General features: G+C 59.3%; 1 protein-coding gene across 2 annotated transcripts; it reads left to right on the top strand.

Moving 5' to 3' along the window:
* Positions 1 to 5053: 5053 nt before the first annotated feature.
* Positions 5054 to 16512, top strand: PDCD1 (programmed cell death 1). 2 transcript variants are annotated; one of them, XM_032857741.1, is made up of 5 exons: positions 5054 to 5208; positions 12918 to 13277; positions 13805 to 13966; positions 15023 to 15057; positions 15276 to 16512. In XM_032857741.1, exons 1-5 carry the CDS (start codon positions 5133 to 5135, stop codon positions 15504 to 15506), a joined length of 864 nt encoding a protein of 287 aa, XP_032713632.1. In that variant the 5' UTR covers positions 5054 to 5132; the 3' UTR covers positions 15507 to 16512. The 2 variants fall into 2 exon arrangements, with proteins under 2 accessions (XP_032713632.1, XP_032713630.1); XM_032857739.1 differs by having other exon boundaries at positions 5055 to 5208; positions 15273 to 16510.
* The last annotated feature ends 92 nt before the right edge of the window (positions 16513 to 16604 follow it).

The raw sequence follows: 16604 nt of genomic DNA, 5'->3' as shown, positions 1-16604 counted from the left end.
ATGTTCAGAGCCTCTGTCCCCCTCTTGGCCTGGGCGTGGCCTGGGCAGGTCCCCCAAAAACCCCTCCATGCCATGCTGGACCAGAGTAATGCCAGCTTTGGGACAGGACAGCATAGCCAATGAGTCAGAGCTGGAAGCCAGGCTGGGAGAGGAGGGTATCACAGGTTCCAGCTCTAGGCCACCTAGCTGATTGGACCCCACCTTGTGTGTCCGGAAGGAGAGAAGTTGAGAGAGACAGACAGGCAAGGAGAGAAAGTCAGGTGGAAATAATCGTGCTGGGCTCACCCCTGCCTTCTCCCAAACCTCGGCTTCAGGGACACAGGCTACTTGGGCAGATCCCAGGCCCAGTCCCCTGCAAGCAGGCAAGGTGCGTGTCTCTGGGCTACAGGCGGGGGCCATGGATTCAGCGGCTGGGATGGCAGCATCTGTCCCTTGCAGCCCCACGTCCAGCGTCCAGCATTCTGCTCCCACAAGCCCTTCTTACCCACCCCCCACTCCCCAAAGTTCCTTGCCCTGGTGTCCACTGACTGCTGTCCTGCCGGGGGCCAGTCACGTCTACGAAGCCCTGGTGGGGACCCATGAGAGCCACAGAGACTGACCTTGGGCCACAAAGAGATGGACCAGGGACCTCAGGGCCAATGACGGGGGGGTCCAGGTGGTTGGCACTTTGGCCGCAGACATCTTTGCTGTAAGCAAGTTCATCGCCTAACTGACCAGCCACACGTCACTTTTGTGAAGGATAAACCATAACTGGCAAGAACAGCTTGATCTGACAGTTCAGTTTTCCACACAGGTACACAGCCAGATTTCACGGCTCCACCGAAATCAGCAGGTAAGTGTGGGGCAGGGCAGGCTCCCTCCTCACCCACATCTACCGGAGCAGAGCGGAGGTCCCAGAGGGCAGGTAGCTGGCAAGTGCCTGGCGTCACGGCCTGCAGGGGGCTGCCCTTGTGCCAGTCGGGGGACCAGCAAGTTGGGAGTCCGAGCGGTGGTCACGCAGTGGACACACGCAGCACACATCTCACACACACGTGTGAGTGCAGACACACGAACACACACACGTACCCACACACACACACCCCACACAAAATGCAGCCACATATACACACAAACACACGTGGAAATTTAAGCTGCAAGTAAGTTCACGTTAAAAAGCAGCGTTCTCGAAAGTTGACAAAGAAAGGGGAGCAGGAAATCTGTAACTTGTCACCTTAGCAAACAGACACTCCAACCATCTCGGTTCTTGTCTATAATAAATGGTGTCATGTTTTGTTCACATTTTTAAAAATTGGGTTCTTAAATTGGGCAAATAACTTGGGTGCTCTTTTCTAACTTCTGGGAAATGCTTCAAAAACAGGATAGAACAAAAAGTTTTTATTTGCAAACACTATTAACCATTTCCTGTTCCGACCTCAGAAATACTGCGAACCCGCCGCTGCCTCCCGGGGCCACAGCTCGTCCAGGCCCGGGTGACATCACCGCCCAGCCGCTCAGAGGCATTTTCAGGATGATCCTTCTGCTTCCTGTGTTTTACCATAAATGGAAACTTCCCTGTGACCGGGTTGCTGCCACGGGAAAGCGCGGGGAGATCCCCATCTCCCCCACTTTCCATCGTTCTGGCTCAGGTTCCGCCTGCCCGCCCGCACACCCCTGCCTGGCGTCACAGCTGGGCTGGCACCTTGGAAACTAGACTCCTCTTCTCTGACGGGGAGGGTGGGAGGGCCCCGGGCAGGAAGCTTCTCCCGCCCCCGACAACCAGACCCTCCTGCTTCAGGGGAGATGGCAGCACCCACCTTGCCAACAACCCCCACCCTCAGGGCCATGTGTTGGTCCAGTGGGAAGCACATGGGGGGCGGGGGGCGTGGGGGGGACAGGGGAGCTTCCCCAGGAGCACACACGGCCCAGGCGGGACCACAGGACAACGGGCGTGTGGCGGCGAGCACGTGGGACAGGAGGCCCTCACGGGACGGAGGCTGCAGCTCCCAGACTCCCTGCACCGATCGGCCCCAGCATAGGCCTCAGCCGGGACCAGCCCGCCAGTGCTCAGCCCACCACAGAGCTCTGGGCGGACACAAGAAGGAGCCCACCAGCAGCGCAGGGACGTGGACAGATCGTGCCATAGGACACCCACCCCACAGGCCACATGCTGGATCACCCCCAGGCTGACATGGAGCAGATGTGAAAGCCGGTGGTGACTGGAAGGAGGGACAGGCATGAGGGTTCGGTGACTCCTGTGTGCGGGGGTGCAGGGTGGTCCCAGGGCCACAAGACATGCACACGAGAACCACGCACGGGAACTGACTGTGCTCAGGGCACGGTCCCCGTGTCGGCATCCTGGTTGTGACACCACTGCCGATTGTGCAACGTGTTACCGAGAGAGCCTGAGCCACGTGTGAGGGGCCGGCTCTCGGCTGTTTCCAAGACTGCGAGGGAACCTAGTTACCTCAGTGACCACACACACTTTCTTCATGAACCATCCCTTGAACGGGGCTCCTGTGTTGTCCCTGGTGCCTGCTTATAAGTGGAGACAGGGACAGGCAACCCCGGCTGTGACCTCAGCTGGGACCCCCCAAACCCAAAGGGGTGAAACCACAACACAGGGCAGGGAGGAGAGGGCCAGCCTGTGGGGGACACAGGGAGGGACACAAAGGACCCTGATCTTGCCCTTCCCTCCAGCCAGGGAGCCTGTCCTATCCCTAAGAAAAGATGGTGAGGGAAGGAGACAGTATGTGACAGGGACAGTGTGACGGGGACACTGTGTGACAGGGGCACTGTATGTGATGAGGACAGTGAGTATGATAAGGATGTGTGTGGTTTGAACAGTATGCAGTGGGGACAGTATGTCTTGGGGGGGATGGTGTGTGTGATGGGGACAGTATGATGGGGACACTGTATGACAGGGACACTGCGTGTGATGAGGACGGTGAGTATGATTGGGACAGCGTGTGGTTTGAACAATAGGCAGTGGGGACACTATATCTTGGGGGGACGGTGTGTGTGAAAGGGACAGTATGACAGGGACACTGTGTGACAGGAAGAATATGTGTTTGGTGGAAAGTGTGCTGACAAGTGGTAGGAAGCTCCCTTGGGGAGTACAGCACCCGAGCAGTCCCTGGGACCCCTGCCCCCTCCCCCACCTGTCCCAGCTTCCTTCCCAGACTCTGATCCCATCACCTGCTGCGCCTGCCCACCCTAGTGTGAAGTGTGAGGTTCCTCCAGGCTGTGTACCCCTCCCCTTCCCGCCTGCAGGGTCTCTGTGCCCTCCTGTGACTCCAAATCTGCCTGTTGACCCAACCCTCCAGGGCGCAAATGCCCCTTCCAACATTTTGAGTGGGCGGTGCCCACAGCCCCTCACCCCAAGGGAGCTCAGCGGGAGGGAGGAGAAAGGAGGCCACAGAGGGTGCTGGGGGAGGGGCACAGTGCATCCCGACTCAGGACAGGCAGACATGCATCCAAGCTCTTGCAGATGGAATCACAGATGGGATGGCTGGGGGGATGGAGGGTGGGGGTGGCCAGGGTTCTGAAGTCGCCTGACATCCCAGCACACACCCCTCAGACTCCCCTCCGAGGGAGGCATGTCCCTCAGCGCAGAGCCTGGGGCTCCAAAGTGCAGGTCCCCCGGTGACCACGGGGTCCGAGACTTGCCGGGCGCCTGGCAGCCCCGAACCCCACCTGACCGCACATCCCCAGTCCCAGGCCCCAGGGGAAGCCCCGAGGGCGGGCGGACCAGGAGACACCTGTCCGGAGGGCCCACCCACCCCCCAGCAACCCGACGCCTCGGGGCCGCATGCCCCGCCCCCCGCCGCCCACGCAGGGCTCCGGGAGTGGCCCTGCGCTCACCACCGAAGCTTCCTCTGCTCGCCTTCGCTTGCAGACACCATCTTTGATGCTCTTTTTCCATCGTTTCAGTTGTCTTTAATGTTTTCCCTTGGCAGCCGAGCCCGAGGTGAACGGGGCTGGGGCGGCGCCAGCTGTCGGGCTGCTGCTCGGGCTGTGAGACCCACGCACCCGGCCTGGGGCTGCCGCTGTCAGCAGTTTCCTCTCGCGCTTTCCATTCATCACCAACCGCTTCCAGCAAACCCGCCAAGGCCAGACGTGTGGCTGCACGCGGCCGGCGCTCTGGAGACCCCGGGCCCACGACCCAGCCCGCGCCGCCCCCTCCCCGACCGGATGAGCCTGGAGACCCCGGCCCACGACCGCCCCCAACCGCCCCTGTCCCCAGGCTGCGCTGAGCGGGAGCTGGGGGAGCCCTGGGCAAGTGGCCCCGAACGCTGAATGTTAAGCCCCCAACACTGGACGTCCTCAGGAGGCCGGCAGGTGGCACCCTGAAGCTTGGGGGCTGGGGGTGCCAGCCTCCTGCAGCAGCCCCCTCCCCCCACCCAGGGCCAGGGCACTCCAAGGCCTGGGGCAGGACAGGAGGGGAGGACGTCTCAGGTAGGCCTACCGGAAATGCCCTTCCCGGACCCAGCCTGGGGCTCAGGCAGACCCTCAGCTGTCCCGTGTGGCCTTGCAGGCCTGGGGGGAGGGGCACACCCTTGGCAGTGGCCCTGCCCCACCTTCCCCAGCATTGGCAGAGTGTGGTCGGTTCAAGCCTTCAAGAGAAGACAAGGTGGGCGTAGGCTTGAGCCCAGCCCTCACCGCAGCCCCAGGGTCCTGAATGCACAGTCCACCTGCAAAGGGCAGAATGGATGGGGGAGGGGAGAACGGAGAGTCCAGTATCCCGCACAAGCCTCAGCAGAAGGGGAAAGAAGCCACAACAAATGACAAATTGCTCAGATGGAGAGACCCCACAGGGGAAGAGGGGCAGCTGGGTGCCCGCCCCATCCACCTGTGCTTCACTCTTCCCCACCCTCCCACCCCCCACCCCTCCCCCACCCTCTCTACTTCTTTCTCTCGCCCATCCCCCTTCTCCGTCCCCTACTCTGTCTCCCCCATCTTTCTCTCCCTCAGTCCCCCAGTATCTCTCGGGCTCCCCTCCTATTTCCACCCACGTGGAGGAAGAGGAGGAGGAAGAGGGGGTGGGGCTGGGGCGTGTCCCTCGGTCCTGACCCGGGACAGTTTCCTTTCCGCTCACACCTCTGCCAGAGCCGTGGAGGAGGAGACTGGCAAACGAGGCTGGCTGCGCTCTGGGCATGGGGACCCCACGGGCGCCCTGGCCGCTCGTCTGGGCCGTGCTGCAGCTGGGCTGGTGGCCAGGACGGCTCCTAGGTACGTGGGTCAGGGCTGGGTGGCACGGGATCAGGTCTCAGGGAAAGACCTCTGGCTCTTGGTCCCTGGCAGACAGACAGGGAGGGGGCTGTGCTGGGATCTGGCCTCATAGGCCCAGCACTGCCCCTGGCAGGGTGCTGTGTGACTTTGGGTGGGTGAAGTGCATCTCTGGGCTCCAGCTTCTTGCCTGCCCACCTCACTTGGCGGTGAGTCCAGCCCTCACCTATGAGCAGGCAGGAACATCCCAGCTGTTCCTCAGGGTCCCATGGGACAGGCTTGCCCCTCTGTAAGATAAGGGCTGACCAGAGCGACAAACTTCAGCCCAGATGCCCCATATTTTCCAGGGATTGGGACCAGCCCCCCAGGGGACTGACTGTCTCTGTGAGGTCCCAGGTAGATGGCCAAGAGACATTTTTCTAATTATATCAGAAGAGTAACCATTCAAGTGAAGACTGTCCACTTCTGCAGCCCACCTGCTGTGGACCTAGGTCTCTGGACGAGACTCTTGTGTGTATATGGTCTGGGTGTGGCTTCGAGCATCCACAGCAGGTTCCGGCAAGGGAGGCTGGCCCTTAGCCTCCTTGCACAGATCATCTATCACTGGGGGCCCCTGGTCGAAGTCCATTGGTCAAGGAGAGGGGCCCAGCTGCCCTTGTCCTCGGCTACTGCACAGATGGGAACATTGAGGAAGGTGGATCCTTGGGATGGGCCCAGGGTCTTTCCTCTGGACCTCATTGGGCTGGGAGGTGGCATGGCCCCCAGAAGGACCACGACGAGGTCCCACTGGGACTGCCCATCCTGGAGTCTTGGTGCTCCTCCCGGGCCTGTTGGGCAATGGTGGGGTGCCAGCCGCCCTATGTTTCCTCCCCAGCCCAGCCTGGCTCTCCAGGAAGGCATGTAGGCCACTCTCAGGATTAGCAGAGGAAACTCAGAGCTGAGGTCAGAGGCCCAAGGGCATGTGGCCAAAGGTGCCCCGTTGGGGGGCCTTGCGGGGGAGCCCAGGCACAGAGGCAGAGGTGTGAGTATCACCCCAGGAGGGGGAACGGAGGCATAAATGGGGGCCCTGACTCAGCCATGGAGGCCCACAACCCCCCGGGACCCCTTCCCCAAGCAGGGGAAGGTGAGAATGAGATACTGCAGCCACTGTCCAGAGTCAAAGGCACCAGCTTGGGGCTCAGCAGCCTCAGTTTCCCCATCTCAGCCCTGAGCACACCACATTGCCAACATCATATGTCGGGTTACCCTCTTCCCCTTCCACCAGACTCGGGTGCTCCTGGCTGTGGGGACATTTGAGTGCTATCTCTTTGCTTTCCTAATTTGTTGCCCTTATTATTTGGATCATTCCCATGGATGTCTCCCCACCCACCCCCATACCTCCTTACGTACATGTTTTTCTTCCATTTAATGGAATATCCCAAACCCAGTAGCTGGCTGGCCCAGATCCTACTGAATGAGAGTAAGGAAGAGTACAGGCTTTGGAACAGGACAGGCTTGAGTTCAAAGGAAGGCATGGCTGATGAGACCTTTGGCAAGTCATCTTGTCTCACTGGGCAGCGGCGTTCTTACCTGCGGCTGGGGACACTAGTGTCTGCCTTGCACTGAGAATTCAACCAGGTCAATTCTGAAAACTGCCTGCATAGCCCATGATTTGTTTTTTGAAGGCAGATTTGTTTTAGTTATTTTTCCAACTTAAAATTTTGAAAAATGTCTGAAACATACAGAAAAGTCACAAGAACGCGGTAGTGAACACCCGTTACTCCGAGTCTCCTATTGGCTGTATTGGCACCTTTGTGAATGGATTTGCTGGGGCTGTGGGGGGAAAAAGCCAACCCCTGGAGGCTTCAGCACCTGGAGGTTGTGGTCTGGCATTTCTGGAGGCGGGAAGTCCGAGACCAGGTCTGCATGGGGCCGGTTCCCGCCGGGACCGTGAGGGAGTCTCCCTTCTAGGTTCCCCCAGCGCCTGGTGTTTGCCAGCAACCCGGGGGGCCTCAGCCTGTGGATGCAACAGGACATCTGGCTCCAGCGTCATATGGCGCTCCCCTCATACGCTGGTGTCCACATTTTCCCCTTCTTGTAAGGACACCAGCCATGTTGCATTAGGAACCCATGGGTTCCAGCTTATCTAAGAAATTATGTCTGCGGGGCGCCTGGGTGGTTCAGTGGGTTAAAGCCTCTGCCTTCTGCTCCAGTCATGATCCCAGGGTCCTGGGATTGAGCCCCGCATCGGACTCTCTGCTCAGCAGGGAGCCCGCTTCCTCCTCTCTCTCTGCCTGCCTCTCTGCCTACTTGTGATCTCTCTCTGTCAAATAAATAAATAAAAATCTTTAAAAAAATTCTTAAAAAGCCATTAAAAAAAAAGAAATTATATTTGCAATAACCCTTTTTTTTAAGTAGTCTCCGTACCCAACATGGGTCTTGAACTCACGACCCTGAGGTGGAGAGTCGCAAGCTCTACCCACCAGCCAGGCGCCCCTACCCTATTTCCAAATAAGGTCACACTGTGCCATGCTGAGGCTCAGGGCTGCGCCAGCAGGTGCACTGGGGGTCACGGCTCCACTCATCTGACAGAGGTCAGACCTCTCTACTAACACTCCAGGGGCTCTCCCCCCGGGCCCTTCATTCTGATGCTCCCTCTTGCTGGATTATCAGGCCCTGATGGGAGCCCAGTCAAGGGCCGCCTACCTCCCTGGATGTCACTGTCCTTGGCTTCTTCTGACTCTGGTCAAACGCCAGTTCTCTCTGTCACCAACCCTGGCATTCTGGTTGGTTTTTTTCTTTTTTCTTTTTTTTTAACTCAGATCTCAATTTTATTTTAGATGTGGAAAACTTAGAATTAGGAATATATTTTTTAAAGATTTTATTTATTGGGGCAGCTGGGTGGCTCAATCAGTTGAACATCTGCCTTTGGCTCAGGTCATGATCTCAGGTCCTGGGATCGAGCCCCACATCAGGTTCCCTGCTCAGCGGGGAGTCTGCTTCTCCCTCTCCCTCTTCCTTTGTGTGCTCTCCCTCTCTCTCTCTCTCTCAAATAAATAAATAAAATCTTTAACAAAAAAATATTTATTTGAGAGAGAGAGAGCACAAGCAGGGGGAACAGCAGAAGGAAAGGGAGAAGCAGACTCCCTACTGGGCAGGGAGCCCGAGATGGGGCTCGATCCAGGACTCCAGGATCATGACCTTAGCCGAAGGCAGATGCTTAAGCAATTGAGCTACCCAGGCGCCTGAGTTAGGAATATTTATATTAGTTGTAGGTGTACAGTGAAATGATTCGCTATTTGTACATATTACAAAATTTAACCAGTTAACACATGTCACCACAGAGTCACAAAATCTATAAGGAGAACTTTCAGTATTCACTCTTCTAGGTACTTTGAAACATGCGAGAAAGGATTATTAGCTACTGTCCCCATGCCTTACATCCCATTCCCCTGACTTACTCATTTTATAACTGCAAGTTTGTGTCTCCTGACCCCTTCATTCCTTCCACTGACACCCCAGTCCCACCTCAGACGACTGCTAATCTATTCCCTATATCCAGGAGCTAAGTTTTTGTTTAATTTTTTCTTTCTTTTTTCTTTTTTCTTTTTTTTATTTTCCACATGTAAATGAGATCACACAGTATTCATCTTTCTCTGACTTATTTCTTTTTTTTCTTTTTTAAGATTTTATTTATTTATTTGACAGAGATAACAAGTAGGCATAGAGGCAGGCGGGTGGGGGCAGGGAAGAAGGCTCCCTGCTGAGCAGAGAGCCCGATGCTATTTGAGACTTGATCCCAGGACCCCAAGATCACAATCTGAGCCAATGGCAGAGGCTCCAACCCACTGAGCTACCCAGGCGCCCGTGACTGACTTATTTCACTTAGCGTAATGCCCTCCTTATCCACCCATGTTGTCACAAATGGCGAGATCTCATTCTTATGGCTGAGTGACGTCCCATTGTGTGCGCACACAACACCTTCCTAACCACTCATCTGTGGATGGACACGCGGGCTGCTTCTGTACCGTGGGTCTTGTAGATCATGCCGCAGGACATATGGCAGTGCATGTGGCTTTTTTCTAATTTGTGTTTTTGTTCTCTTTGGGTAAATACTCAGTAGTACAGTGGCTGGATCCTAGGGCAGCTCTATTAACTTTCTGAGGACCCTCCACACTGTTCTCCACTGTGGCTGCACCAGCTCCCATCCCCACCAACAGCGCACGAGGGTGCCTTTTTCTCGTTGTTTCGTGTCTTTTTGAGTCTAGCCATCCTGACAGGTGTGAAGTGGTATCTCATTGTGGTTTCCATTTGCATTTCCCTGATGTTGAGGGGTGGTGAGCATCTTTCCTGGCGTCTGTCGGCCCTCTGGACACCTTTGGAGAACTGTCTATTCAGGTCCTCTGTGCATTCTTTAATCAGATTATTTGGGGGTTTTTGCTATTGAGTTATGTGAGTTCTTTACATGTTTTGGATATTAACCCTTCATCAGATAAATGATTTACAAGTATTTCCTCCCGTCCTGTAGGTAGCCTTTCCATCATGTTGATGGTTTTCTTTGCCGTGTGAAGGGTTTGAGTTTGGTGTAGTCCCCAACAAAAACTTGCTTGTTTTCCCTGCCGTGGACCCCCACGTGCCCCTGACTGGTCCCAGCAGGGTGGGTAGGTACATGTCGTCTGGGTGCATCGGACACATGTGGGAGCTCAAGGACATGTTGATCCTCCATGCGGCAAGTTCAGGGACCCCACGGCAAGGAGGTGAAGGCACCCTGTCCCCCTCCTGCGGAGTGAGAGACTCATGGGCGTTGTAGGAGCTGACCATCCACCGGGTGACTCTTCCAGCACCACAGGCAGGTCTTGCGTAAATCAGCTGCTGGCTGGGTGCTAGATGAGAAAGTTGTGACCTCCAGGACAGCAGCAGCTGTGCCCCCTGCCACGCAGCCCGTCCCACCGTGCTGAGCCCGACCCCGAGATCTCCCCACCTGCGCACACGGCTCCCTCCTTGACCCATTCCCCAGACAAAGAAAGGCCCTGGGGCCCCTTACCAACATTTTATTATCAAATATGAAATAAGTAGATGACACTTCAATGTTTAAAGCCAAACAACACAAGATTCACAGGTGTTCCTACTGTAGGGATGGCCGTACTCAGTTGGGCTCTACTACCAGCGCTCCTCTGGGAAAGTTTGGGTCGACTTAGAGGTGTGTGTACACAGGGTCCCTGTCCCATCTGGCCGTCACATCTGCTCCCAGAAAGCAGCGAGCCCAGTGCCCACCGAGCCCCCCCTCACCCCAGTGAGGTCTCAGCCCCGTGCTCCCGCCGGCCCGCTTCCCCGGGTGTCCCTGAGCCCCCGTTCCAGGGAGCTCATCTTTCTCCATGGGGACAGGCTGCTGAGAACCCTGCCGGGATTCCCCCCGTGGGCCTGCACCCCAGCCAAACTGTCAGAGCCCTCAACAGCCATGCTTCTTGTGACTTTGGGGAGGTGGGTGCTCCCTGGTCAGAATGGGCTCTGGGGCAGCACACTCCCCACAGGGAAGACCACCCCAACCTGTCTCGGGATGGACCCATGGCTGCTGCTGCATCCAGGCCCTGGCACTGACCATGCTGTGAGACCCCTGGGGGTGGGGGTACAACAGGCACAGAGATGGGGGTGCCCTGGAGAGGGGTCCAAGGAGAAGCAAGGAAGCCATGGTGCCCAAAGGGAGTAGGGTCTCAAGGGCCACCAGGAGGGACCTGGGAGTCAGCAGAGCCTGAGCAGGACCAGAATGCTGCCACATAGAGACCGAGGCAGAGGCTGGGCTAAGAGCCACCCAGTCTTCCCTCCTTGCCAAGTTCGGGTTCCCTGAGAGGTGCTGCAAAGAGCCAACCAACAGACAAGTGACCCAAATGGTCACCAATTTGGGTGAGGGGTGGGATAGTTGAGGGTAGTTGAGGGCCTGGTCCAGAGTCCACTCAGAAGCCCAGGGGGAGGCCTGCCAGGCAGGCGGGGGGTTCTGCAGGAGGGGAAGAGATGCTACGCACTTTGCGGAACCCCAAGGGCCACTTCTCAGAGGCCCAGATCCTGGGAGGGGGGCCTGTCTGTCTGGAGGCCTCAGTGGGAGGGGGTTCCTGGTGGGCATTTGTCAGGAGATAGGCACAGGCACGTCTCCGGTGGAACCAGGGGCATGTGGGGCTGGGCAGGAGACATGCAGAGTGAGGGTGGGGGAAAGGCCCAGGGACCCAGCAGCCCAGGCCAAGGCTGCAATGCCCCGGCCGACTTTGGCACCCCCGCACCCCAATTGCCTGGTTACTCCCTTGATGCTCTCTTTGTAAACGCATGTGCTTCTTGAGTACACAGATAATGAAGACATGCGTCAGGACTGCCAGGGAGGTCCCACTGTGGTGGGCTGGCTGTGAGTGGGTGGGACACGCAATGACAAATAGGAAAGGGGTTTAGCGTGGTCCCCTGTGTGGGGGGGGGGGTCTCCTCTGGGAAAGCCAGGCTGGGGGCCATGGGCAGATGCCCAACCCCACAGGGCAGTGGGCCTCTCGTCTTTGCAGTGTTTGGGAGCTGAAGGGTATGGGACATGTAGGGGGGCCAGGAAATTACCTCACTGGGCCACATCTTGGGTCTGGGTATTCCCTACCGGGTGAGGAAACCAAGGCCTGGAGCAGCCTGGCAGTGGCCCAGGAGAAGCCCCAGGCTTCCAGGCAAGGTCCCCTGGCCGGGGTCAGGGCAGCCAGAGGCAGACCCAGAGCTGGGTCCCGACAGAGCAGCTTGAGGCCTGGCGCATCCTCCATCTGCGCCTTGGTCCCCGTGTGTCTATCAGGAATCACAGCACAGCCTCCCTGGTGAGCCAGCTACGGAGAATGGAAGGCTTAGCATGTATGGGCTTGGCCGTGGCTCCTACCCTGGGACCCTGGGAGCCTCTGACCTGTTCCTGTGTCACCTTGACTCCCTGTGAGGTGCTGCTGTCCTGTGGCCTGGGCCAGATGGGAGGGGCTTCTGCCAAGTGTGTGGGGGGGGATGGGCCCACACACTCACACAGGCACGTGTGCATGTGGTGGTGAGGCAGGCACCGGTGGAAGGAGGCATGAGCCCCTCCAAAGATGTGGGGGTATCCCCGGGGCCAGGGCCTGGCAATTAGGTGTTCTTGCAGGAGGAGTGTGGGCCAGAGTCCAGGACCATCAGGGGCCTCCATTTCTGTCCATATCAGGGGTAATGGCCCAGCTGCTCTGAGCTCCAGTCCCCTGAGTCATGGCAGAAGGCAGAAGGCAGACCCCGTCCCAGCTCTGAGCTTGTCCCACAATAGGCCAAAGGCTGGACCCTGAGCCTGCTGGATGCTGAGCTTTCCAAGGGAGGCCCCTACCGGCCCGCCCAGCATCCTGGCCCACCGTTGCCCCCCTCAGGGCACACAGGACCAGGCTAGCCTGATGAGCCAGGGACCCAGGATGGTGGAGCTAGGAACATGACGGTTAGGCCTGCAGGGAGGACCTGAAACCCCACTGTTTGGGGGAGAAATGGGAGACCTGGGGGTCAGAGCCAGAACACAGCCCAGGCCTCGGGTCCCAGTATCATCAAACCCCACCCCACCATGGAGTTGCCTGGTGAGAAGTGAGCACCACATCCCTGGGGGCGTGCAAGAAGTTGCAAGGCTTGGAGGCAGAGGCCCTGCAGCTGGGGGAGTTGGAGAGAAGGATCTGGGCGGCCATCCCCACGGTCCTCCCTCACCGGCTTCTGGTCCTCCTCCACAGACTCCCCCGACAGGCCCTGGAGCCCCCTCACCTTCTCCCCGGCGCAGCTCACTGTGCACGAGGGGGACAACGCCACCTTCACCTGCAGCCTCTCCAGCGTCCCCAAGAGCTTTGTGCTCAACTGGTACCGCATGAGCCCCCGCAACCAGACAGACAAGCTGGTCGCCTTCCAGGAGGACCACGTCCAGCCCGGCCCAGACAGACGCTTCCACATCACACGGCTGCCCAGCGGCCGGGATTTCCACCTGAGCATCGCAGCTGCCAGGCCCAATGACAGCGGCACCTACCTGTGTGGGGCCATCTACCTGCCCCCCAACACACAGATCAACGAGAGCCCCCGTGCGGAGCTCACTGTGAAGGGTGCGGCCTCAAGCCTGAGATGGGGGGGGTGCAGTGGGCAGGGCCTCCCCGGCTCCAGGAGCAGCTCTGTCCACACCCAGGCCCGCAGGGACAAACGGCATCAACCATCAACCTCTGGGATGGGACACACCCTCAGACCCCCTGCCCTTGGCGGGAGGGCACAGCCTGAGGGAGGGCACCAGGTGGCTGGCGCCTCTCAGAATGCAGCAAAGCTCAGGCTCAGCGGAGATGTGGGCAGGGCGGGGTCGGGGGCAAGACTGGCTAGTGCAAGACCAGGGGCCGGCCCCTTGGACATGGAGAGCGGAGGGGAGGGCCCTGTCCCCACCCTGGCCTCCCTCCTGCGACCCCCTCCCTGAGTCCCTTCTCTAAGCCCCCTTCCTGTACCCTCCTCCCTGAGTCCCCTCCTTGAGTCCCTCCCTGTGCGCCTCTCTCTCAGTTCCCCTCCCTGTGTCCCCCTCCCTGAGTCCCCTCCTTGAGTCCCCATTACTAAGTCCCCTCTGTGAGTCTCTCTCATTTTGCCTCTCCAGAGAGAATCCTGGAGCCCCCCACGGAGAGCCCCAGCCCCCCACCCAGACTACCTGGCCAGTTACAGGGGTTGGTCATTGGCATCACAGGTGTGCTGGTGGGGGTCCTGCTCCTGCTGCTGCTGACCTGGGTCCTGGCCACTGCCTTCCCCAGGGCCACTCGAGGTAAGGCCCCGCCAAGCCCCACTGCTGTCACTACCCCAGTCTCCTGCAGCTGGGACCCCCCCGACACCGTCCTCCCCCCAGCCACCACCACCCCTCCCTGCCCACAGTGAGCACTTCTCATGGAGGGGCTGGGGCTGAAGTGGGCCTCCCAGGTTCTGGGGTCACCCCTCTCCCATGCACCTGCTCTAAGGAGGGGTCTGAGGGGAGTGGTGTAGAGAGGGTCGTGGCCAAGTTCACACAGAAAGGCAAGCAACAGCCCCCCCACCAGGCTGAGCCATCTATGCTGGGAACACAGGGCCCTCCCAAAGCTCAGGCTACACCACAGCCCACAGGACACTGAAAGGATCTCTCACAGCCGCTGGGCTCTGCCCTTGACAACCACAGACACCAGGGTGGTTGCTGTGAGCCCCCCAGCCATCCCCACTCACCCCCACTCTACACACATCCTGACCTCCTGGTTGTCCTAGACAGCTTGAACTCAGTCTTCTGATGACCGCATCTGGGGCTGGAAGGAGGCCCCCAGAGGGGACCCAGCCTGGGGGTCAGCTCCTCCGAAGGCCTGGTTCTGGTATCCTGGGCCAGGGGGCACCCCAGGGAACATGTAGCCGAACAGGAGGCCCCATAGGGTCCCAGACAAGCCCCCTGGCAGCTGTGTGGCCTCCGATGGAGAGAGGTTGGCTGCCGCATTGCTGATCAGGCGTCCACTGTGTGCGGGGGCTGGTGCCTGCATGTTTCCCCGTGGGGGGTTTGTGGCCAGAGATGGCAGGTTCCTGTGGCAGGAGTATGGGGACTGGAAGCCAGCGGGCCTACATGGCCGCCACCCAGCACAACTCCCGGTCTACATGGGACCTGTGGCTCTCCACTTGATGATCAGGGACATGGGGTCCTTGTGTGGGGGGTGGGGTTAGCCAGACTATCGGGTAGGGGAGAGGACATTCGATCACCCTCATGGGAGCTCCTGGGGAGGAAGGGCCCTGTTACAAAGCCCCCAGCCCCACCACGTGCAGGAGTGTGGGGTGTCCTGGGACTCCTCACTCCAGATACGCTTCTCTGTAGGTACCTGTGCCTGTGGGAGCAAGGACGAGCCTCTGGTGAGTTCCTTCCCTTTGTGGTCCCGGGTGGTGCGGAGTCTGCAGGCTCAGGAGCACGCCTGTCTCCAGCCTTTTCACGGGATCTGAGCACAGGGACACCAGGCCCTAGCAAGGGTCTGGGAGCCCAGGCCCTGCCCTGGCCCTTCGTGGGCACGCGTGCACTTGCCTGTCCACCACCACAGACCACTAACGCCTCCCTCTTTCTCTCCCCAAAGAAGGAGGGCCCCTGTGTGGCACCTGTGTTCACCGTAGACTATGGGGAGCTGGACTTCCAGTGGCGAGAGAAGACGCCGGAGCCCCCCGCCCCCTGCGCCCCTGAACAGACGGAGTATGCCACAATTGTCTTCCCCAGCATGCCGGGATCCCCGGGCCGCAGGGCCTCAGCCAATAGCCCTCAGGGACCCCAGCCTCTGAGTTCCGAACATGGACCCTGCCCCTGGCCCCTCTGACCAGTGGCTTCCTTGGGCGGCCTGCATCCCTCAGACCCTCCACTGGGAGCCCAGGTGGGAGATTTCCCTAAAGGAGTGTGCAGTGGGGAGGAGGTGGGGGGTCGCCCCAGGGCTGAGCCCGGTGATGGTGACCAGCCCTGCCTGCGCCAGCCCTGCTCAACTCCCCTTGTACAACCTGTGGGTGGGAGGTGTCCCTGTCGCCCGCTGTGGTCAGGAAAGGAGAATCACCCAGGACTCCAGGCCCAGCTGCCTGAGCCGGTCAATCTCTGGTTGTGCTGCACTGGGCCTCCCACCAGTGTCTCCCCGGGGAGTGGGGCTGGTCTAGTGCTGTGGCCTCCAGAGGGTCAGGCTGCCCGAGTCTCTGTAGCCCCCCACCGCCTCCCAGGGGAGCCTGCTGCTGGGACACGGGAGCACAGGGACTCTGGTTGGAGACCCTGCCTTGGAGTGGCCCAGTGACGTGCCCCCTCGTGCACCCAGAGGGGCCCACGCAGGGGGTGGGGACCTTGTGCTCCTCCAGGCCTGGGAGGGAGCCCCTGGCAAGGCAGAGTGGGGGCCCAGGGCCACCCCGAGGCACGGCCCCACCCACCAAGCAGCCCCAGGGTGGGGGGGTAGCAAGGAGAAGAACAGGCAGAGCTGGAGTCACCCCCTCAGAGGCCAGTCCTGGGGACCCTCCCCCGGGAATCGCCCTCCTGTTGGCAACCACACACGGTGCTATTTAATGGGGCCTCGCCCAGCAAGCAGGTCTGCTGCGGGGCAGGCTGGTCCGTGGCTGCCTGGGTGTCAGGGACTCAGGAGCACATGTCCTGTCTTGCGTTCCACAAACACTTCAGAGCCCCTCACCCTATTCTATTATATTATAATTAAATAATGACAAAAGCTCTAAGAAAAGCCCAAGTTCTCTCCTGCTCTTGTGGTGGGAAGGGAGGGGGGTGAGTTTCTGCCCGAAGATGGAGGACCCAGCCAGCCCTCCTCAGGCCCTCATCCTCACTGCCCCAGAGACCCCCCAAGGCCTCTCATCTCTGCTCCCCCCATGTGCATGCACCACATCCTCCGCAGGGTGAGATCCCTACAGTTCAGGGTGCCACGGGGCATCACCCC

Source organism: Lontra canadensis, unplaced genomic scaffold, assembly GCF_010015895.1.
Source record: "Lontra canadensis isolate GAN:19392208 unplaced genomic scaffold, GSC_riverotter_1.0 scaffold13, whole genome shotgun sequence".
Classification (NCBI taxonomy): Eukaryota; Metazoa; Chordata; class Mammalia; order Carnivora; family Mustelidae; genus Lontra; species Lontra canadensis.
The sequence above is the reverse complement of the archived record's forward strand: the minus strand, read 5'-3'. Positions and strand labels throughout refer to the sequence as shown.

Coding starts and splice junctions, on each gene's coding strand:
- PDCD1 (XM_032857739.1), top strand. CDS start 5,133: ATGGGGACCCCACGGGCGCCCTGGCCGCTCGTCTGGGCCGTGCTGCAG. Junction 5,209..12,917: donor GTGGCCAGGACGGCTCCTAG/GTACGTGGGTCA, acceptor CCTCCTCCACAG/ACTCCCCCGACAGGCCCTGG. Junction 15,058..15,272: donor GGAGCAAGGACGAGCCTCTG/GTGAGTTCCTTC, acceptor CTCTCCCCAAAG/AAGGAGGGCCCCTGTGTGGC.